Here is a 24,581-nt window from a genome sequence, read left to right as displayed (position 1 = left end):
AGTCCTAACATCGCTGCGAGGCCGCCGAACAAATATGGCAGTGGAGAGTGCCATAGGGACTTCTGTACTATTGCAGGAGTTGAAAAAGTTGGCTTTGTGGTTGTTGTTGAAGGTGTTGTGAATTTGGAGGAGGTATTAGTGTCTAAGGTTCTTAGAGTTCTCATTCTTGCTGCTTTTTCTTGCTCTTGAGCTTCTTCTCTGATTTGTATTCTTTTTCCTTTGGGAAGGGGTGGTTTTTGAAAAAGAAGATACTGCAGAAGAGGATTTGTGGAGTTGTTGATTGGGGTTGTGAAGCGGAGAAATGACTTGTGTGTGTATTTATAAGGGAAAGTGGGAGAGAGAAAAGCAGAAGACTTGTTTTTTGGGGGGCTGGTTTTTTTTTTTTTTTTTTTTTTTTTGGGGTTGGGGGTGAGGGGGATGGTGGGATGGTGTTGGGGAGTTATGCTTTCTTCTCAAGTCACGGATATGGCTGGGGTGTTAGGAGGTTAGTAGGTCACACTTGGAAGGAAATCAGGATCTATGCGTGAGGGGGTGGTTGTTAGTATTTTAGAGGACAAATTTCACTTTCCACCGCCAAACTTGTATCACTTTCCTACTTAATACTCTAAACTTCAATTTTGAACATTTTATGTCCTAAATTCTCAATTTTAGATATTTTACATATTAAATTCTCAAGTTTGTCCAACTTAAATCCAATTAATGACTACATTCACAAAATTTATGAGACAAAGAGTAGCGAAAATTAATGACAATGTACCGTTTTTGTTCTAACTGCAATCCCTTATCTTTTTTGACCACTTTTAGTATATTATCATTTATTTATAAGGTTTCAATTACTAATATTTTTAGCAAAATTAATGAGATAAAAGATGGTGCAAATTAATGATAATGTATTATTTTATTTTTATTATGATACCTTGGCACCTGTCGACTACTTTCAATACATTATCATTGATTCGTTAGGCCCTCTATACGGTTAATTTTGCTAAAATTGTCATCAATTGGACTTAAATAGGACACACTTATAAGCTTAGGGTGCAAAATGTTCAAAATTAAGAGTTAAGAGTGCAAAGTATTTAAATTAAAGTTTAGATTATAAAGTAGAAAAGTGATATAAGTTCATGAATGCAAAGAGGAGTTTATTCTATATTAAGTTTTTGAAAAACTCTCTATACATTTTGACAAATTTTTTATTTTACTTACAAATTTATTTTCTAAAGGAAAACCTGAAGTGATTGTTAGGATAGAAGTACCTGCAAGAGCATCCAAGCAACGTACAACCTTTATGAAATAGGACAACTACATATATGATGCTAGCTACAAGATTTGGTGAATAATCTTTCGATTGCAAAAAAAAATTTAGGCACTCCACCTTTAATGAAATTGACATAAACACCGACGCAATATTCTTCAGTACAAAATTGCGCCTCTAACTTGTCTCTTCAATTTGCTTTCAATTTCCTTTGCTTTTGCATCAGTCATAAATTTTCTACTACTATTGATTGAGAAAAGTCCTGATAGTGAAGAATAAATTCGATCGACTTTGCTCACGTAAAAGAGAGAATTCAAGTTGTGGACTTGTGATTAATTTGAATATGTCTAATACTTTTGATCTTTGTTCATTTTTATTTAATTAGATGGAATTTCTTGACTTTAAACCATGTTAAAGGTTATTGTTTTCGACAGTTACAAAACCTGGTGTGGAGGTACCCACAAAGATAATGCAAAGTGATCATTGCTCCTTGCGATAATCTTGGTGTTTAGAGAATTTAGGTCGTGGCTCTTAGATGTATCTATTAAAGGTGGACTAATATTTACTCTTGTAATTTTGTATTATAGCTATGACTATTGAACTCAAAACATTGCCTCATTTTAATTGTTCTACTAACAATCCTTCATTGACACACTTCCAAGCTCAAATATCCAATATTTGGTGCTTATATTTTCCAGGGAGAATTGGAGTTTTGGTCCCCCAATGTATTACAAATGTGCGAAACTAGTCTCCAATCTATTGGGGAGAACAAATGTGGTCCCCAATCGATCCAATTTTGCTCGAAAGTGGACAATTGACTGGTTTTCTTCATTTTTTGCCGGAAACAAGTCACGTGAGAGCACGTGCCGGCAGTTAAAATCCTTTTCTCAATTTTTTTTTGCGTGAAAACCCATAAAATATTATTTCCAGCCTTCTGGTGCCCACTTTTTAATTAGCAAAGACAAAACACAATTAGCAAATGGAGTTAATTATATTAATTAGTATTAGTCTACTATATAATTGAGCTGGGGGTAAAATTTTTCTTTAACAAAAGCAAAACCCAATTTATCCCTTTCTTTCTTTCTGTCGTTCTCTCTGTTCTTCCCCAACTGTAGAAAAAACCCTTGTAGCCAAATTCAATTACTGGCACGTGACAAAGACTTGTACAGATTGGAATTTTGAGCTTTGGGTTTCCTCATCCTTGACACTGATGGCATAATTTTGATAGATTTGTCTTGTCTTCTTATCTGGTTGTATGTTGTCATGATACCAGAAAAGCTTTGCCACTGTAAATTACAAGCAATGATGATTACCTCTTGGACACACAGCAACCCTAGAAGAAGGTATTTCAGCTGCGGCATGAAGGAGGTATGGGCTATTTTAAATTCTTGCTTCAGCTTCTGAATTTTATGTTTTTTCTGAAGCAATATTTTTTTACCGTGAAGGGCAAAAGAGATGAAAAAGGTTGCAACTATTTTGAGTGGTATGATCCGATAATGTGCCAAAGATCCACTGCTTTGATACCTGGTTTGCTGTGGAGCATGAATGCTAAGGATGCCACAATCGAAAAACGAAGAGCAAGGGAAAGAAAATTAGTGTCTGCCATTGTGTTGTTGGCACTGTTGTTGTTGTTTGTTTGCTGGTGTAAAAGGCCAGAAATTAGGATGGAATAGCTATGTTTTAGCGGATTGTGACAAGCTAGTAGTAATCAGCAATGGGTGATTGTATAGGTTGGGATGTATTATATTGCTAGTAAGATATCAGTAATGTTGTATTCAATGCTATTTACAGATTTGTAATCTAAAAAACATATGATGGCCGTAGTTTCCCAAGGGAAACCAATATTCTGCAGCTTTACACCAGTAACCAGCAACTTGAGAAATATGCAGCACCAACGAAATTCACCCAAAAAATGGAAAAAGAAATAAAACCAACTGCAATATCATCTTATCACCTGAACATCATCTTATCAAAAAATGGAAAAATGAAACCTCAACTACACTTGAACATCATCTTATTACTTTCTTTGCTCAATTGAACTGCAATAAAACCAACAATCTTTAAATAAATAAAACCATAAAACCTCCATTTCTGCCATAAAATCATAAAAACCATAAAACCTCCATTTCTGCCATAAAACCATAAAAACCATAAAACCATAAAACCTCAACTGCAACAATTCTGCCATAAAACCAGCAATCTTTAAATAATAATATTGCAATTCAATTCTTACAACCATGAAAAAAGGACCTCCATTTCTCCCTTACAAAATATACATAGACTTCATCAGACAAGACGACAAAAGAAGTACAAAATAAGCTGCATTAAAACATCTGCATTACTTCCAACATAACAAAAGAAGTGCCAAGTCTACCCAGCAACAAATGAAATATATAATTAGTTCACTTTTGTTTTTCCTTTAACATCAGACTTGTCACCACATTCACTGGTCCTGGGGAGTCCGAGATGAATTTGAACGTCCCTAATTCAAAATGGTGCAGAAGCAATGGGAGCAACTGGTTGGCTGATATGTGCCACATGTGGATCTAAAATTTCAAAAACCTCATACAAGTTAGACTCAGCAACAGGGGCAGAAGAGGTAGTATTGATGCTGTCAGTAACTTGTTGGCTATTTTGTGATCAAGTTACTTTCTTTGTTACACGTCTAGTGCCTTTTCCCTGCACAACAATAGTATGAGTAATGAGTATGTGCAGTAGTTATGTTATTAAGAATATAAAATCAAATTCTGGAAATAAGAAAACTATACAGCTTTTTTCACTGCTCTTCTGGTTGTCTTCTTAGCAGTGGAGCCAATACCTTCAACCTAGAACATGAGATTAAAACCATTATCATTAAGCAAATAGAAAATCATAGGACTTGAATTCAAATATATCATATCTTATCACTCATAGATATGCTATGGTTTGTATTCATTTGTAACAAGATTCTTTCATATTGTGCTTCATGCAATCCAGCAGATGACATCTGTGATAGACTTACATTAGAATTGTCACCACATTTTTGTTGCCTAAGCTTGCATGTTCTTGTGTTATGACCCTTTTCCCCACAGTAAATACATTTACAAATTTGTCCAACTCGTCTTACTTTAACTCTTTTATCTTTCGTTTCCTGCACCTCATCAGTAGATTTTCTCCTTTGTTTCTTGTGATAGCATCATGGTACGTGGGCAGGCCAACAATGGCTCGAGTAATCGAGGAGTTGAGGATCACGTACACGCCCCAAGTGGACCCATTACTAGGGCTCGCGCAAAGAAACTTCGCGAGCAACTCAATGTACTTATTCAGGCCATACACAAGTCCTTTGAAGGATTCATACACTCAAGTGAAGGTGGTCGCGGTCCGATAATGAGCATTGAAGCTACACCCGAGGATTAGGGTTTTGCCAAACCCTAATTTCCGTTTTAGCATCATAGTTAGTTATTTCCACATTAGTTGATTAGATTGAATAATTGGCTAAGTGCATATCGCACGTAGAATCGCCAAGGGTAGGATTGCTAATTTACTCATTATTATTTGCTAGAGTGGGCTGCCTAGGAAGGAAAGCCCACGTGAGGCCCAACCCGTCGGGGGTTAAGCCTCCTTTATTAGGGCCCATATCCACTGCACCCTTAGTCCATTTTCTACTAGATTAGGGTTTTCACTTGTAGCCTATATAAGGCACCATATTACATCAATAAAGGTAGACACTTTTATGATAAAAATATTGAGAGAGTTTTCTCCATAGCTTTCGAGCAAACCTTGAACAACTTAGAGTTATACTCTAGTGTTCTTGTTCGGCTTATCAATTCAAGAATCACACTTGAATTGTGGCGCCTTCTACACTTGCCTGAGGTTCACTAATTCGTTTAATTACCGGTCGAGATAATATCAACAAGTTCGTAGTCATGGGGATTAGAGGGGTCGTAGGGTTTCCGCTGCTACCGTTCCTTGCGTTCGAAGTCAAATCCAACAAGAGATCTTGGGTCGCGAATCTTCTCACCAACGAGATTCGTATCAGCTGGTATCAGAGCTAGCTTGTTGGTAACATCATTTATCCCTCTTTTGTGTTTTAGTTCGTGTCTGTCTCGTTAGTTCCAAAAAAAAAAAAAAACATCAGTCGCTAGTCTTTGTTCTTTGTTTCCTTGCTGTCCGCAAATTATTCCTTGTCTGTTCACGTTTTGTCTGCCATTGCTCTTGTACCCTCTCGTCCTCAATTGTATCTTAGTGTCGTGGGTTTGAATCTTGAAGTCATAGAGTCAGAAAAAAAAAAAAAGGGAAACAAGACAACGCCGCTGGTGTTCCTAGAGTCGCGCCCTTATTGGTGTCTCTATTGAAGCTTGGTCAATCTGTCCGTGTCTCGTTATTGCCAAATTTCTAGTGAGTCTTGTGAGTAATCTGCCGTGTCTTACTGTGTTGTTCCCACCGCTTGGGTCCAGTAGGTTAAGGAGTCAGTCGGTGCTGAATGGTCATGTGTCCAAGCCGCACAAAGTATTGAATCGATAGGAAATTCTGTCTTGCTGCACTATCACTGATAAATCTGTCCAAGTTGTCGCCTCAGTGCTTGTGCATGCTAATTGTTCAGCAACTGGATATCTTCTTGTTCTCGAGGTTAAGCCCAACCTGAGCTTAAAAAGAAAAAAAAAAAAAAAACACACACACAAACAAAAATTCTGCTCGCTGCTCTCTTCCAAGTCTTGAAGTTGTCAAATTCTGTTCGTATCTATTTGCTGTGTATGGGTTGCTTCTAAATCTGTCTTGAACCTTTGCCGAGTTGTTTGTTATCTAGGGAAGTAGTGGTGCCTTGCTCTTGAATTTCGTGGGCAAACTTCTTGATTTCTTGGAGTTCTTGAAGGGATTCTCGGCACCTTGAAATCTGGAAATTGCAGTGAACTTCCTGAGGTTCCTGCTGGACATTCTTTTTGTGTGGTTTACTAATCTTGGTTGTTGACGGCTGGTTGATACCTGGAGTTGTACCTGATCCGTTTGTTACCAAACCTAGCCTAGCCAATTGAGCCAACCTACCATAACAGACCTGGGCAAACTCAACACAGACCTGGGAAGGAAATTGATAACCCGAACCTTCGTTCATCCGAAGTTGTTGCTGTAGAAAAAAAAAAACGACACAGCAGCCAGAGGAACGTTTGTATCTTGGTTATGGTGCAATCCTAGAGCACTTGGGAAGAGGGACATGGTCGGCTGAACGTCTAGAAAAGGGAAGATAAAAAAAAAAAAAAAGAAAAAAAGAAAAAAAGGAGATAGAGGAACAGCCGCTGGAGGACTTCCAATCCTAATCAATTTCTAAATCCAAAGGGGTTACGCTTCTTATTGCTTCATGATTTGTAGCCCCACCTATCCATATTGATCCCTTGAAATTTCAACCGCACCTCTGCACAACAACAGGCCCCAAACAGACCCAGCCAGCCGCACTACAAACCAAACACCACCGCCCACTAGCACTACAAACCAGTTTCCTAAGCAAGGCCACCGCCCACTAGCACTTGTTTTCCTTCGGCTACAACACTTGTGGACAGCTACCCATTGCTATCAAGGGCTAACACGCCCCACCCTTGAGCAATCACACGGAACCAAAACCTCATAAAATCACCAGTCGAACCCAAAGCCGTAAACATTCCAAGAAAATCCGGCAAAGCAAAAGGACCTTTTTCCTTGTCGGTTAGAGTTTTTAGTGTCGTTCTTAATTTTTTTCAGCTTTGTGTCAATTCCTTTTCCAATTTTTAGTCTTGAATATATTCTACCACTCCATTCTTAGTGTCCTAATTTTGTTTTCCAAGAAAATCTCTACTCTTACGAACCTCAAATTCTAGCGTGAACTTGTTTTTGGGGCTACACTTGAGCACTTGAGGAATTCTACTTTCTTCAAGGTTTGCAAGGGGCTGCGAGAAAATTTTGGTGAGCTCATTAGAGTGATCTGAGTGGCCACATACGAGCGTGAGAGTATACACTCAGGGAGTGAAGTGAGGAACAAAAAAAAAAAAAAAAAAGGTTACTTTTCCCCTATTTCCTTTTCTTGCTACTAACCCTTGCGGGTACAAACGAGATTCCATGTCTAGTGGACATGAAGGAGTATCTCGCCCCATGGACTTTGAACAGATGATGGAGAAAATGGAGAGGCGTTTCCAACGCATGCTAGAACCCATTCAAGATGAGTTGCTGCAACTCCGAGCGTCTGGAACACCAAAAACCTCTAAGGCCATGCGAAAGCGAAGGGACGTGGAGGAGTCGTCCGATGGTTCCAATAATGATGATGATGATGAGGAACCTCGAATTCGACCAAGGCAAAGGAACCAGACTGGACCTACCGATGTATTCAAGGGAATCAAGATGCAAATCCCTGAGTTTAAAGGACGGTCCGATCCCGAGACCTTTCTCGAATGGTTATCCAAGATCGAAATGGTCTTTTCTTGCCAAAACTACACCGAGGTGCAAAAGGTGCAATTGGCCACCATGGAATTCACTGAGTACGCTGTGGTTTGGTGGGACCAAATCAAGAAGTCTAGAAGGAGAAATGGGCTACCTGAGCTCATTCCATGGCCCGAGCTTCGAGCCATGATGCGCACCCGCTTTGTACCTGGACATTACACTAGGGATTTATACCACCGGTTACAAACCTTAGTTCAGAGCAACCGGAGTGTGGATGAGTACCACAAGGAGATGGAGATCCTGATGCTTAGAGCGGATGTACAGGAGGATCCTGAAGCCACCATGGCGAGATTCTTGAGCGGGTTACGACCCGACATTGCTGAACGAGTGGAACTTCAACATTATATGGAGTTACATGAGCTTGTAGACAAGGCTATTAAGGTCGAGCAAAGGCTCAAGAGGAGGGGTACCACTCGATCGAATTTTGGCAATACCACTTATTCTACCAACCGTCCATTCCAACCAAGGAATGATTCTCGGCCTTCGCCAAATGTTCCTACACCAAAGCCGAGACTCGAGGGAGGTAAGGTGGGCAACCCTAGTATTAGTAAGCCCCCCTCTTCTACTCCAAAATTTGAGGAGCCTAGGGTACAAACTAGAGCTCGTGATACTCGATGCTTCAAATGCCAAGGTAGAGGCCATATTGCTAGTCAATGTCCCAATCAAAGGACTATGATTATGATGCAAAATGGTGAGATCGTGAGTGAGGACGAAGCCGAGTACGAAGGTATACCACCTCTTGACGGAGGTAGTGATGGGGAATCGCCAAATGAAGAGGAGTTTAGTGCACCCGAGGGTCATTTTGGGACTGCATTGGTTGCAAGGAGAGCATTAACTGCACGTGTTAAGGAGGACGAGCTTCAACGGGAGAACATTTTCTACACCAGGTGCTTTGTCAACCAAGCACTTTGTAGTGTGATTATTGATAGTGGGAGCTGCACAAATGTTGCTAGTTCACTCATGGTGGACAACTTGAAGTTGCCTACAAGGGATCACCCGCGACCCTACAAACTCCAATGGCTCAACAATTCTGGGGAGGTTCGAGTAACCAAACAGGTTCTTATTTCCTTCCAAATTCATAAATATTCTGATGAAGTATTATGTGATGTAGTACCTATGCAAGCTAGTCACATTATACTAGGCAGGCCTTGGCAGTTTGACAGACAGGTGACTTTTGATGGTGTGACTAATAAGTATAGCTTCTTGTACAACAGTAAGAAAGTCACACTAGCTCCCCTTTCCCCCAAACAAGTGCATGAGGACCAAGTGAAATTGCAACAAGAGTTTGAGAAGTATAGTGCAAAAAGGAAAGAAAATGAGAGAGCCGAGGCAAAAAAGGAGAGGAAAAAGGCTATAGATAGCTCGGCAAGTGAGGTAAAAATTGAGGGAAAACAAATGCTCCTGATAAAAGCCAAGAAAGTGAGGAAGTTAATGAGAGATGAGCAGCCACTTCTTATGCTTGTTAGCAAAGAAGTAGCTCTGAATGTGCATGAACTTGATACTAACATACCTTTTGAGGTTAAGTCTCTGTTGCAGGAATATGCTGATATCTTCCCCGAGGACGTGCCAAGTGGATTACCACCGCTTAGAGGCATTGAGCACCAAATAGACTTCGTCCCTGGAGCTTCGTTGCCAAATCGGCCAGCTTACAAGAGCAACCCGGAGGAAACTAAGGAGTTACAAAGGCAAGTGGACGACTTGCTTGGCAAAGGATGGGCACGTGAGAGCTTAAGCCCGTGCGCTGTCCCAGTCATTTTGGTGCCCAAGAAAGATGGTACGTGGAGAATGTGCACTGATTGTAGGGCCGTAAATGCCATCACGGTAAAGTATCGCCATCCTATACCTCGCTTAGATGACATGCTTGATGAGTTACATGGGGCTGTGTTCTTTACCAAAATTGATCTTAAAAGTGGGTACCATCAAATTAGGATTAAGGAGGGGGATGAATGGAAAACTGCCTTCAAAACTAAGTATGGATTGTATGAGTGGTTAGTGATGCCTTTTGGGCTCACTAATGCACCTAGCACCTTCATGAGGTTAATGAACCATATTCTGCGTCCATTCTTAGGAAAATTCGTGGTAGTTTACTTTGATGATATCTTAATTTATAGCAAATCTTATGATGAACACCTCGAGCATATTAGGGCTGTTATGGATGTAATTCGACGAGAGCAACTCTATGCCAATCTCAAGAAGTGTAATTTTTGCACTAATGAGCTTGTGTTTCTAGGGTTTGTTATAAGTGCGCAGGGAATGAAGGTGGATGATCAAAAGGTGAAAGCTATTCAAGAGTGGCCAACACCAAGGTCTGTGGGTGATGTTCGAAGCTTCCATGGCCTTGCGGGTTTCTATAGGAGATTCGTGAGGGACTTTAGCACTCTTGCTGCACCCTTGACCGAGTTGATTAAGAAGAATGAGAACTTCCATTGGGGAGATTCTCAAGAACAAGCCTTTCGTGCTTTAAAGCACAAACTCACACATGCACCTGTACTTGCTTTACCTGACTTTTCTAAGACATTTGAGATTGATTGTGATGCTTCAGGTATTGGAGTTGGAGCTGTGTTGAATCAAGGAGGAAGACCTATTGCCTACTTTAGTGAGAAACTCAATGGGGCTGCACTGAACTACTCAACTTATGATAAAGAGTTGTACGCCCTCATTCGAGCACTACAAGTTTGGCAGCACTACTTAAGGCCTAAGGAATTCGTGATACACACTGATCATGAGTCCCTTAAATACCTTAAGGCCCAGCACACCTTGAGCAAAAAGCATGCAAGGTGGATCGCATTCGTGGAGTCCTTTCCATACGTAATTAAATATAAGGCTGGTAAGTCTAATGTGGTTGCGGATGCACTCTCACGAAGGTACTCTCTACTCACTTCCTTAGATGCTAAGTTGTTAGGGTTTGAGCTGATTAAAGACATCTATGCCTAAGATAGTGATTTCGGTGAACTTTACCTTTCTTGCAAACACACTGGGCAAGGTAAATTCTTCATTTCCGATGGTTACTTGTTTTATGCCAATCGGCTTTGCATCCCACATGGATCCATCCGCGAACTTTTGGTACGCGAATCCCATTCGGGTGGCCTTATGGGACATTTTGGGGTTGATAAGACTCTTGCCATGCTGCAGGAGCACTTCTATTGGCCGCACATGAGGAGAGATGTTGCCCGGGTGGTGGAGCGATGCTTAGCTTGTAAGAAAGCTAAATCCAAGGTACACCCGTATGGCCTTTACACCCCGTTACCTATTTCTAGTGCACCATGGGTCGATATTTCTATGGATTTTATACTTGGTTTGCCTAGATCCAAGTATGGCCATGACTCCATTTATGTGGTAGTTGATAGATTCTCTAAAATGGCACACTTCATTGCATGTCATAAAACTGATGATGCATCTCATATTGCTAACTTATTCTTTAAAGAGATTGTGAGATTGCATGGCATTCCTAGGACCATTGTCTCTGACAGAGATGTCAAAATTTCTGAGCTATTTTTGGAAGACACTCTGGTCTAAGTTAGGCACCAAATTGCTATTCTGTACTGCCAGCCACCCCCAAACTGATGGTCAAACTGAGGTGGTAAATCGTACATTAGGTACCTTGTTGCGTGCCATCATCAAAAAGAACTTGAAATCATGGGAAGAGTGTTTACCTCATGTTGAGTTTGCTTATAATAGGGCTATCCATTCTACTACTGGTTTCTCTCCATTTGAATGTGCTTATGGTTTTAATCCACTAACACCACTTGATCTAGTGCCATTACCTAGTAATGAGCGCGCACATTTGGATGGTAAGAAACGTGCAGAGTTTGTTAAGCAACTGCATGAGAAAGTCAAGGCTAACATTGAGAGGAGAACTGCTCAATATGTCAAGCAAGCTAACAAAAGTCGCCAAAAGTTGATTTTTGAGCCTCGCGATTGGGTGTGGTTGCACATGCGCAAAGAACGCTTTCCTGTTCAAAGGAGGAACAAATTACAACCACGGGGTGATGGACCTTTTCAAGTGTTGGAGCGCATCAATGACAACGCCTACAAACTTGACCTTCCTGGTGAGTATGGAGTTAGTGCTACATTTAATGTCTCTGACTTAGCTCCTTTTGATGCAGATGATGCATTTGATTTGAGGGCAAATTCTTCTCAAGAGGAGAGGAATGATAGCATCATGGTACGTGGGCAGGCCAACAATGGCTCGAGTAATCGAGGAGTTGAGGATCACGTACACGCCCCAAGTGGACCCATTACTAGGGCTCGCGCAAAGAAACTTCGCGAGCAACTCAATGTACTTATTCAGGCCATACACAAGTCCTTTGAAGGATTCATACACTCAAGTGAAGGTGGTCGCGGTCCGATAATGAGCATTGAAGCTACACCCGAGGATTAGGGTTTTGCCAAACCCTAATTTCCGTTTTAGCATCATAGTTAGTTATTTCCACATTAGTTGATTAGATTGAATAATTGGCTAAGTGCATATCGCACGTAGAATCGCCAAGGGTAGGATTGCTAATTTACTCATTATTATTTGCTAAAGTGCTGCCTAGGAAGGAAAGCCCACGTGAGGCCCAACCCGTCGGGGGTTAAGCCTCCTTTATTAGGGCCCATATCCACTGCACCCTTAGTCCATTTTCTACTAGATTAGGGTTTTCACTTGTAGCCTATATAAGGCACCATATTACATCAATAAAGGTAGACACTTTTATGATAAAAATATTGAGAGAGTTTTCTCCATAGCTTTCGAGCAAACCTTGAACAACTTAGAGTTATACTCTAGTGTTCTTGTTCGGCTTATCAATTCAAGAATCGCACTTGAATTGTGGCGCCTTCTACACTTGCCTAAGGTTCACTAATTCGTTTGATTACGGGTCGAGATAATATCAACAAGTTCGTAGTCACGGAGATTAGAGGGGTCGTAGGGTTTCCGCTGCTACCGTTCCTTGCGTTCGAAGTCAAATCCAACAAGAGATCTTGGGTCGCGAATCTTCTCACCAACGAGATTCGTATCATCTTGGGTCTTCCTGGTGCTCTTCCATATGTTGGTGGGAGTGGGGGCTAGATATTCATATCTGCCCAATCTTGCTCTCCATGAAGAGGTAGTATGCAGGGCTCATAACACTTGAGATAAGTGTGCACTCTATAGTAGTCATCAACATACTCCATTGGATCCTTCATTGCAATCCAATGTGCTGAAATTGCATGATAGCAAGGTATCCCTGTCAAGTCCCATTTCTTACAAGAGCATGTCTTCTCTTCAATGTTAACTGCATACTTTTCACCATAGGGATCAGCAACTTCATAATTAATTTCATTGGATTTTTAAGGCACACAGTAAGTTGCCTTATCTATGTTCTCCTTCATTCTTTTCCTGATTTTTGGGCAGATTGCAAATTTGCTCCATTTTTCTCTGGCTCTATCTCTGTTTTCCTGCATTCTTGACATCATAAAATATCTCAATGACTCCATCATTGCAACAATTGACTCCTCTCTAGCATCCAAGATCTTGCTGTTGAAGGATTCACATATGTTATTCAGCAACATATCACACTTTGGGTAAGTGCTGAAGTGTGATCTACTCCACTCTGCCAGATCCTTGTCATCTAACCACTTAGCTGCTTCAGCATCAAGTTCAACAATTGCCTCCATTCTTCTTCTGAATTGAATTGGAGTAGTTGCCTTAGCTGCTTTCCACAGAGCTTTCCTCATTGCCGCCTCTTTGAACCCAGCAGATGACATGTTACTATGCATATGTTTAATACAGAATCTGTGGGTTGCATTCGAAAAAACTGTTTCACATGCTTGGATTATTCCCTTTTGCTTATCACTCATTATTGTCCACTCATAGTCCCTTTCAATTTTCAAATCTTCCTTGAGTAATGTTAGAAACCAAATCCAAGAATCTTTGGTTTCTCCCTTAGTTGCTGCGTAAGCTATAGGATACATTCCATTATTAGCATCAACTCCAACTGCTGTCAATAGTACACCCCCTGCTAAACCTTTGAGAAAAGTTCCATCCAATCCAAACACATGCCTACAAGCTGCTAAGAACCCCTGTTTTACTCTAACAAAGCACATGTATAATCTCTGAAATTTGCCCTGTCCAGTTACTGCATCACAATAGTCATCTACCAACTTCATAATTACTATGCTACCTAGATTATTTCTCTCAATTTCATTGATATATTGAGGCAGTTTATTATATTGATCCATCTCACTATCTTTGGCCAAATTCTCTGCAATTTTCTTAGCTCTATAGCCTTGATGTCTACTAAGATGACATTTGTGCTCTTTCATTACCAGATTTTTGAAACTAACATAGTCCAACCTTGGGTTCTCCCTAAATATGCCAACATATCTTCTTCCTACCCACCCAGACTTCACACTTTTGTTGTGGTATGAAAATCCACATTTGTGCTTCTTTTGAAATGTTCTAACTTCCAATCTGTCATCCCTTTTCATCCTCCTAGCATTTATGCACCAATCACAGCCATCTTTAGGACATATTGCTCTAACTCTTATGCTATCACTCTTGACAATTTAAATGATCTCCCTCTCCTAATGTTCCAGGTTCTAATTGCTTCTTTCAACTCCTTGAAGGAAGAAAATATTTGTCTAAGTTTAATTTTGGAGTTATTTTCATCCTTGGGATCAAACACAGGGGGTCTAAAGCTTTTGTCTTCATCCAACCTTGTATCACTACCAATATCAGTAGCTGAATCTGGGGCAGCATCTACATCAGAATTGTCATCATCACTTTCAGTATCACTAGGCATTTGTTTCCTAAGCATGTGGCTCATCCTAGCATCCGTAGAGCTTTTTTTAAGGTGCTTATTCAGCTGCTCTTGTTTTCTATTTCTACTCCTAACCATTCAGAATCTTTATCAACATTTTCATCATAATCATTATCATCTAAATTTTGATCATAATCCGAGTCTTCTCTTGAGAACTCCCCCAAATCAGAACCTGAACTAGCCATATATTCATCATCCTCTTCATCTTCTAACACAAAGTCTCCATCCTCAATGTCAGACCCCCATTGTGATGCTAGAATATCATTAAAGGAAACCTCTACATACAAATCAACCACCCTACCATGGTCAAAATGATCAGCACAATATGCATGCAATTCTCTATCATGTCTTAACAAACGAAATCCATGTTCCTCGATTAGGATATGGTACTTTTTGTCACCAACAGCTTGAAGTTGATTTTCTAGCATTCTATCCATTTCAAATAGACTAATGCCTATGGCATCTACATGATAAAAAATCCTTAATTCTCCTCCCTCATAATGCACATCAGGTTCAGTTTCAATTTTCCCCATATATAACACTTCATAGTCACTTCAGTGCTATCACTGTCTGAATTTAGGGACAAAAAAAAAAGAAACAAACACAATAAACAAGTACCAAAAGTGACAAACTAGATTATATAAACAAGTAATTTGCACTCAATCAGCTTCAAGGACCACAAAAGCATGTTACCGAGTCTTCCTACCCACCCAACATTGTCTACCATGACAACTCACACCAGAGAGACATACGGGACCACATACAATGGTAGACAAGAAATATTTTAGGGCTTTGTCAGAATGTCTTAAAAATCCAAAATTTAAGACATTCTTTGTCTCCCAAGTGAAAATCTCACCCAAAATCATCACATTCTTAGAATATAAGCATGAATTAAGCATGTGTAATGCTACCTAAGGTAAAAATCACATACCGTAATCTGGTGGCGGTGCTCCATTCATTTCTTTTGGTCTTAGTGCCATTTCCTCCTCCCAGACTCACAAACAACTCCACTATCACCGAGTTCTTCAAGATTTTGCTTTCGATTTGCTAGTTTTATTCACAATGTTAGGTCTGGGTTTTTGTTGGAGTTTCTGGAGACCGAAGAGAAGAAAGGGGGGACAATTAGTGTGTTTTGTCTTTGCTAATTAAAAAGTGGGGCACCAAAAGGCTGGAAATAATTTTTTATGGGTTTTCACGCAAAAAATTGAGAAAAGGATTTTAACTGCCAACACATGCTCTCACGTGACTTGTTTCCCGCAAAAAATGAAGAAAACTAGTCAATTGTCCACTTTCGAGCAAAATTGGATTGATTGGGGACCGCATTTGTTCTCCCCAATAGATTGGGGACTAGTTTCGCGCGTTTGTAATACATTGGGGATCAAAACTCCAATTCTCCCTATTTTCCATGTGGACTAGATTAGGTGGAGTTAATGATCTTAGAGGTTGTAGTCCAACCAAAAATTGCTCAGGAAACAGCAAAATTTCCTAAAACACTCATTTATGTGATTAACTTTTACAGAATAATGTAGCTGCACCTCTACTAGTTGTTCTCAAATAATTTTGTACATTTACCAAATTTTTTGGGGCAAACAAGTAGTTTATAGCTATCTAATACTATTACATTTTCCTAGTGTCATTGTCACAGGCACTGTCCATTAATAAGCCATAACATTCACAAGTCTGCAAAAGTCGGACTATTGCAAATTGGAAGTTGAGGCACAAAGCACCACATGCATTGTAGTTTGGGAAGAATTGAGAAATGCTATGTGATCGCTAAAGTTTTGACAATGCAGTAAAATAGAACAAAAAGTTTCAACAGAAATGAAAATAGTTACCAATTTTAACCAAAACAGAACAATTGCCAGAATCTGAACAACTGCTAATGGTACATGAAACTCATAAGAAATTTACCCGGATGTTAGTAAGAACAATAAACTTAAAACATATTTGATTGTTACCTTTATGAACAGATTCCACCTCGCGCCTTTCCTGACACCACAAGGATCTCTGCAAGTGAGAAACTTTAGAAGAAACAAAAATGTGCTTACCATATTAAGAGTGGAAAATCAGGTTCGATAGCAACTAGCAAAGATGTCCCAGCAGGAGTTTGGAGTTAGTCCTAAGATGGATCTCAGATGAGTATTTCTTCGTGAATCTTTCCTTTTCTTGCTCAAGTATCCTGCGCATCGCATTTCTTCAATTGTATGCTTTATGATCATTCAAATGCACTTCTAATCATGAAAAATCATCCAAACTTCTACTCGCTTTAATCTGATTGATAATTGAACCAATCAATCTGATAAAACATGAAGTTTTGACTATTTAAATTCATAGAAATGTAATGTTTCTCACTTTAATTACAAAAAGCAAATTTTAACTAAAATTTATTGGACTCAAACTTGAATAAAAACACACTAAAACACACATAAATAACCACACACAGATATGCAAAACAAGCACTTACCAATGGATGTAGAAAAAGTATCACAAGGCAGCATATTAAGGAAATGCTTGTTAAATCTTCAAAAAAAAGAAAATCAAAGAAAAGCTTTATTTAATTTTAAGGATATATCGAAAAGGACTAAGAAATTTACTACTTTCTTAGGCAGCATATATTCACTCAGATTTTGTCCTTCCTTGGTCAATAAAGAAAACAGAGTTCACCATGCCAGTTAACTTTTTGTGTATGCGGGTTGCTAAAAGACATCTATGCCCCAGTTACTTATTCTATTGCCAATTTTACACTTGTGGGGCCAAATAATGTCCAATTTTCCTCTTTCTTTCTTACTTATCCTTATTAATGAATTCGTTTCATTTTCCAATGCATAAGGCTATATTTTAGTGAAAAAAGTATGTGAGTAACATTACAAATCGGATATATACATATATATTTTATATATATATATATATATATATATATATATATATTCAGAAAAAGTATTTTAAGCTTTTCTAGTTTTATTTACAATTCTTCATTCTTCATTCATTGTTATTAAAAGTAAATATTGTTTACTCAGTAAATATATTATATTTTTCTTTTTCTTTCTTTTCTTCTATATCCTTATTAACAATTTCTTTTCATGCTTAAAGAAAATTTCTTTATTGCTATAATAAATTTGTATAATTGGTTTATGTAATTTCTATTTTTGTTGAAAATTAATGCATCACTAAGAACTTGGAAATTACATTTTAAAAAGGAAGAAATACTACCATGCATTAATTGTAATAAAAAATAACAATGACATAAGCTACACTAAAAATGAGAAAATAAGCTATAGCAAGTCAAAAGTGTATTCTAAGTTATTACATATTATGACAAGCTAAAAGCCACTGGTGGCGTCAAAGATTGAAGAAAAGGGGTAAACGATGCAGAAGGAAGAAAAGTTAAGAAGCATGAAAATGAAACTTGAAGCGTTTACTTTACCGCTGGTTAACTATTCAAAGAACTTATAGTAATTAAGGAGCATTCTGCGTACTTCGTGAATACAAAGGTATACTGCTACTAACAACATTTTTCTTCACTTGTTTGAATTTACAGGCTAAGTTTTGAATCCTAGATTTCCTTGAGCAATTGAAAAGCAAGAGGCAAATTTTATAAATATGAAAGTTTCTCATCCTAAATCGAGGGTTAAAGCTGAAATTTTTTTATTGTTTTTGTCTATTCTTTAATTGGAAACACATATGCTCCGCATTCATTCTTGACGTGACTAACCCTAAAAATGTTTCCAAGTGTCACATTAAATTTCAAACCCGAAAACCTTTGTCGGAAGGATGGGGCACAGCGGCCTAAACGAAGGATTAGGTTAATTTTGCATATCTTCTAGGGGAATGTGGCAAATTTGATTCTAGTTTATGCACATATGAAATTTATAATTAGGTAGGTAGTATGCATATCTGAATATTGATTGATCTTTACCACATAATCAATTAATCAGGAGATGTTTTTTAAGCTACGCATCCAACAAAAGTAGAACGTCACTTGATTTACCACTTTCACCATGCAGGTACTAATATTTTGCCTATATTCATATTCTCATATCTCTTTCGGGGAACCTATGTCTTTGATTGATGGATTCTTGCCGCGTTGAAATTTACCTGATTTGATTGTTATCCCCTTTTTTTCATATATAAAGAGCTAAAGAAATTTATTACGAAGAAAGTAAATCCACATGAAAAGCGGAAAAAAAATTTTTATCCTAGCTGCCGTAGCCAAACCCTGAAAAATTCTTCCCAAGCCAAGCTACTCTATTTGCTTGTGAGCCCAAAATAACATGGTAAATTTTTGAATTAATTAATTTAGGTCTAATAACACATACTCTCTTCAAAATTACATGTACTTTTAGTTGTCCCCTTTATAGTCCAATTGCAGTGTTTCTAATAAGAAAGCACTTTTAGGTGCTAAAAGTGCTTTTGAAGCATTTGATTAACATCATTCATAAAATTAGGAGTGAAATTTTTGGTATAAAAAATACTGCAAAAACTCAAATTTGGTGCTTTCAGATTAACTTTTGTATTTTCAAAAATAAAACATTAAATTTGATCATTTTATCCAATATTATGAACTAAATAAAGAGATAAATATATTTAAAAATTTTCAAGTTACACATTATCTAATACAATGAGTACTTATTGAACTATGTATCCAAGTAATGTACTTAAAAACACTTAAGTACTTAATAAATGCTTTTATTAAAAACTGAAGTACTTTTCAATAAGCTACTTCAATTCCAAACATGCCTCAATCCAATACAGTTAACCAAGTAGTCCAAAATCGAACATTATTTCATTATAAAACAAGCATCTCGTTTCAATAAAGAGTAAATAAGCCTTTGAATAAGCAATAATTAGTAAATATACGTAGAAAAATTGTGTAATTGAGGTGATATGTGTCAAAAAATTGTTGACTATATTTAGCACATGTTTGAGATGTCATTTTGATATATGTGGCAACAAACTAGTCGATATCATTGAGTGCATCTATATTTATCTTTTGTAAAAATGCATTTTACATGGTTGTGTCGATTTCAATGGTTGATTCCTAGGTTGGTTGGAAAAATTTAGAATGTTTTACAGCTGATTAAGCCAAGTGGTCATTGAAGACTACCAAGTGAGAAAAAAATTGTTTTTGAAGGGCTATGTGTGTCATTACCTTGGTCGCCGATCACAACAACATTCATTATGATGAACAGAAGAATAGTGGAATCTGAGAAACCACTTGAATAATCAAGTTTTAAGTGTAACTATCCAATTAGTCTCACCTTTTAGTGTCACAATCAATGATTAATTAAACTCAACTCCTAACCATGTTTAGAGACATAAAGATGTGGTGCATTAATGTGGGGTCACTCAAAGCATCCGTAATTTAGCTTTGTCTATAAAGTTAATGCTTCTTAATTGGAATGACATATTTGCTTTTTGTGAAAAGACAAGTGCATATGTTCAGATGTTTATCTGATTGAGTTGCAGTTTTGCTTCTCATTGTATGACCTATGTGCATTAGCCCGTAAAGTTTTGGCCTTTCAAAATGTGGCCCCTAACGTTTTGAATTTTATGCCAATTTAGGACAATTGATGGAAAATCAGAATAGCTAATGGTCAAATCAACTTGACGTTAGTAAAAAATTTTGTCTTTGCATTTTTTATCCCTAATGTTGGAGTTTTAATCAATATAGCCTCTTAAGTTTCAAATATTGATATTAAAGGTTTTAAGATGAAACAATATGTGAATTACATTGAAATTGCATTAGTTGTGTGCTAGAAATTCTAATAATAATAACTTTGAATAGCTAATTAAATTTTGTTTTCTTTTGTCATTCAAAGAAGGAAACAAATAAAGAAATTATTAAGAAAAAATTTTTAAAAAAAACTTTTTCAAGCAATTTATCTTAGTCGTTTTTGTTTTTATTTAATGAATATAAAATAATAGAACAAAAATAAATTTGATAAAAAGAAAAAGATAACTCCCTTCCAATGCATGAGACTGGTTTGCTGAGATAGTGTACTGTGCTACAAATTGGTGGTAGAAATATGCAACTCCTCGAAAGATCATTACTCCTTCAACTGGATTAGGAATAGTGCATGTCATAAAAACCTTCACTTTACCTTGGTTAACCTGCATAGGACAGTGAACACTAAACAAAGCAAAGTTAAAATTGTTAGTAGACAAATAATTACTCTCACTAATTCTCTCAATTTTTACAATCATACTCTCTATCTCAAGAGAACTCTCGCTCATGTTTTCACTCAAGCACAATGCACTCTCTTTTTCATTATCACTTTTCTCAACTTTTACTTCATGTACATTTACACTTTGTATATTACTGTGCTCACTCTCAACTCCTCCTCCCAATTCCGCAACTTCAATGATAATTTCTTCAAGTTCAAATTCACTTTGGATGGATTTAGACGGATTTCCCCTAGCATTGACTTCCACAACGTCCAAGTTAGAAGATGACTAATTATTGCATTCAGCTTTCATCTTTACTTGCTTCTCAAGTAGTAGGCGTTGGTAGATAACCCACCATGACTCCTTATGTGGTTCATTCTTAGATTTAGGCATGGAAGTTGTCTGATAGACTTCTTCTTTCCTTCTTCGAAGTTGCCTTTCAATTTTAATCGAAATACTTACCACATCCCACAACTTCATATGAGGTAGTACTTCAATATGATTAGCAATCTTCCTTTTCAATCCACTCAAAAATTGGTCAATAGTAGTGTCTAGATTTTCTTCAATCTCAGCTTGTTTTATTATTAACTCCATCTCTTCAAAATACTTAATCACGGTTTTAGAGCCTTGATTAAATGAGTGAAATTTTTGCAACAACTCTCCAAAGAAAGTAGGAGCATATCTCTTAAGCATTATCCTCTTCAATACACTCCAAGTGGCAATTGATGATAGACCACATAATCGACGTTCTTTCACAAATTGATTCCACCATGTTAAAGTATAATGATTAAAAGCATGGATAGCCAATTTTACCTTCTCCTTTTCAATATAAGATTGATGTCCAAAGAAACATTCCACTTTCTTTACCCATGTTAAGCATGTATCTTTAAGACCGCTGAAAAATGGTATAGATATTTTAAAGTTAAAAAAACCAACTCCTCGATATTCTCTTAATTCCTCCTCATGACATCACCAATCATGAATGCAGTAAGGTCCTCCACTTAAATATCTAGAGGTGGATCTCTCCATTCAATCAAAAGTTTGTATGTGAATCTGCAAGAATGGTTAGTGACAAGAAAGAAATTTCCTCACAATACTCTCTTATGTGTATCCAATCACTCTTGTGTTTACACTCAAGTAAGCATGCTCTATTAATCTCACCACTCTTTCAAGTCCTTCATCAACCCTTGAGACAAATTGAATTTGCTCACGATTGATTAAGAAGGTTTAACAATTCAATCAACGTAGTGGCAATGGCTAGGAGTATAAGATGAATGACTGTGACTTGATGAGATTTGATTAAAATAAACTTGAAAATAACTCAAAAGATGGACGGAATTAGGCAAGAATAGAAGAAACAATTGGCTAGAATTAATAAAACAATGACTCGGCAGAAATTTGGAAACTTAGAGACTCTACACAATCGTACTTGGTTAGAATTTGAAAGTTTAGTTTGATTGATTTTTGGATTCATTTTGGAAAGCAAATTGCTGTTTTAAGAAGCTCTCGTAAGTGTGATTCAAGTGGCTTAACAAACCAAATTGGACAAGAATTTATGTAACCAGATTTTGGCAACAATCCAAGTCAAATTAGATTTTCAAATTCAAGACTATTTCTTGTTTTGAAATTCAAGACTATAGTCCATTCAAGAGCTTGTTCATTTCTTCTTTTCTTTCTCTCTCTTTTTTTTTACGGATTTGATTTCTTTCTCTTATTTTTTTTTCTTTTTCCATAGATCAAATCAAGAAACATTTAAGAAGATGAACTAGGGTTTCAAGAATTTCAAGATTTTGAAATTTTGATTCAGGATTTCCAAGAATCCAACTATGCAATCCAACAATTTCAAGAAAACACCAACCAACTACAAGAGACAAACATAAGCTATGAATTTACTTTGTTTCGGATGAACAGTAATTGCTACAGTATGATAAATAGTAAACGCAATAGTAACAATGTTACAGTACCTGATGAACAGTAACGATGCTATAGTATGAATTTGTTTTACTCAATAAAACACAAAAAAATGTCTTGGCAAGAAACAAGAATTGAATGAATGATAACAAAGGTGATCACATGAAATTCAAACCCTAGAACGATGAATAGACTCTTTTTTGTAATTGGATAGGATTTGGTAAAAGAATAAAAATGAAAACAAGAAAAGAAAAAGATATTAATCTGGATCAAGGTCGAAACTTTGATATCAACTGATGCAAATTCGAATTCCCAAACTCCCGCTCTTGAAGAAATGAATTGAACATGCAACGAAAAGATCTATTTTGAACAAGTTATAGAACGAAACTGATGAAAAACCTCGACTCCTCTAACCTCTAAAGTTATAAATCTTGAATTTAATCATGACCCACAACTTAACAAATTAGCAAATCAAGACTTGTTAGTAGAATGGCGCCACAATTCAATGTGATTTTGAATTGATAAGCCAAAACTTGAACAAAGAAAACACGACTCACTTTGTATCAAGGAACGTTCCCAAGGAACAAGAAAGAGAAAACTCTCAAATTTTATTCATCATTTGGATTTGAAAAGTTGCATAAGGTTGGCTATTTTTAGCCTTACATGACTCAAAATTCTAAACAAATTTGAAAACAATTAACTACTTTCCTAAAATCCTAATTCGACTCAATTTTGGTCATATGACCTAGCCTCTTTCCAACTAATGACTTAACTTAGACTCCAAACTAACTCTAATTAACAACTAACATTGCTGGAAACTCAATTAAATAAACAACAATAAGAAATAATCAAGACATGGACTTAGATTTGCAATGATTCTTGAGGGCGATTGCACCATCAACCATCATTAGAATGTGAAGACTTGTAAAATGAATTTCCTTGAACTTGTAGGAGATCCGGATCTTCATGTTCTCATCGGTTTGATTTGTCTAAATATTGGTTAAACTATTAAGAAGATAGTTTTGTCAATTACATGCGTTGATGATGATTAGTGGTCCTATCTCATTGACAAAAAAGATAAGTGAATTTTTAAAATATCAAAGGTGTTAAGTGATGTTAGGGAAAAACATCAATATAGGTTTATGAAATTATACCTACGGAAATAGGATAACCAAAAACAAACCCCTAAGGGTAAATGCACAAACTCATAGAAATGTGATTAGATACGTGTATCATGAAAGAGACAGCAATGATTAACCCTAGTAGGAATAAAGAGTACTCAAAAATGTTGTCAAGTGATAGCATTTCACATTAGAATTTTCATATTGGTTTCATCAATCGCTTTATGATTTGATTTGTGTGTGTCCTATTATTAAATCACAAAATGCGCTTGCACTATTCAAGAATTATAGGATTCATTGAATATGAATCCACTGGTGATATGGAAGCAAATCCAGAAAAGGGTCTGTTGTTTTCAGTATGGAAGGATTAAGAAGAGCCAAGTTTCATTAGTATCCAACTATGGATTTTTATGTTTTTTCTTACAAGTACTTAGTAGGTACCAATTATATATGTAACCTAACAATATATGCCTTATCAGGAGTGGATGAATGCAATATGTATGATGTTTGAAGTTTAAATTTAAATTTAAATTATTTTGTCATAAATCTAAACTCGTTAGCATATATATTGTCAGTATATGAATGACAAATACTATAGTATATGTATCATTAATCGTGCAAATATACAACTAATATATACACACACACACTACAACAAAAATGACCTTTAACGGCATCTAAAGGTGTTAGTATAAATAATCTAAACTAACACTTTACCTTTCCTCACACCTCAGACGAGTGTCATCTCTTCCAATGTGGGTATAGGCTCGTAGCATTCAAATGTGTCGGGAAAACTATGTTATTATAGTATTCCATCTACCAACAAAAATTCCTTTTCTTGACAATTGAAAGTGTCAGGATAGCTATAGTACCACATTAGGATATCGAATTCTATGAAGACATCTTGAG

General features: G+C 37.1%; 1 protein-coding gene across 1 annotated transcript; it reads left to right on the top strand.

Annotated features, from left to right (window-relative positions):
* Nucleotides 1–7,315: 7,315 nt before the first annotated feature.
* On the top strand, nt 7,316–14,790 carry LOC140012731 (uncharacterized). The gene is made up of 2 exons (XM_072061021.1): nt 7,316–9,850; nt 14,617–14,790. Exons 1-2 carry the CDS (start codon nt 7,316–7,318, stop codon nt 14,788–14,790), a joined length of 2,709 nt encoding a protein of 902 aa, XP_071917122.1.
* The last annotated feature ends 9,791 nt before the right edge of the window (nt 14,791–24,581 follow it).

This window comes from Coffea arabica, chromosome 8e (genome assembly GCF_036785885.1).
Source record: "Coffea arabica cultivar ET-39 chromosome 8e, Coffea Arabica ET-39 HiFi, whole genome shotgun sequence".
NCBI lineage: Eukaryota > Viridiplantae > Streptophyta > Magnoliopsida > Gentianales > Rubiaceae > Coffea > Coffea arabica.
The sequence above is the reverse complement of the archived record's forward strand: the minus strand, read 5'-3'. Positions and strand labels throughout refer to the sequence as shown.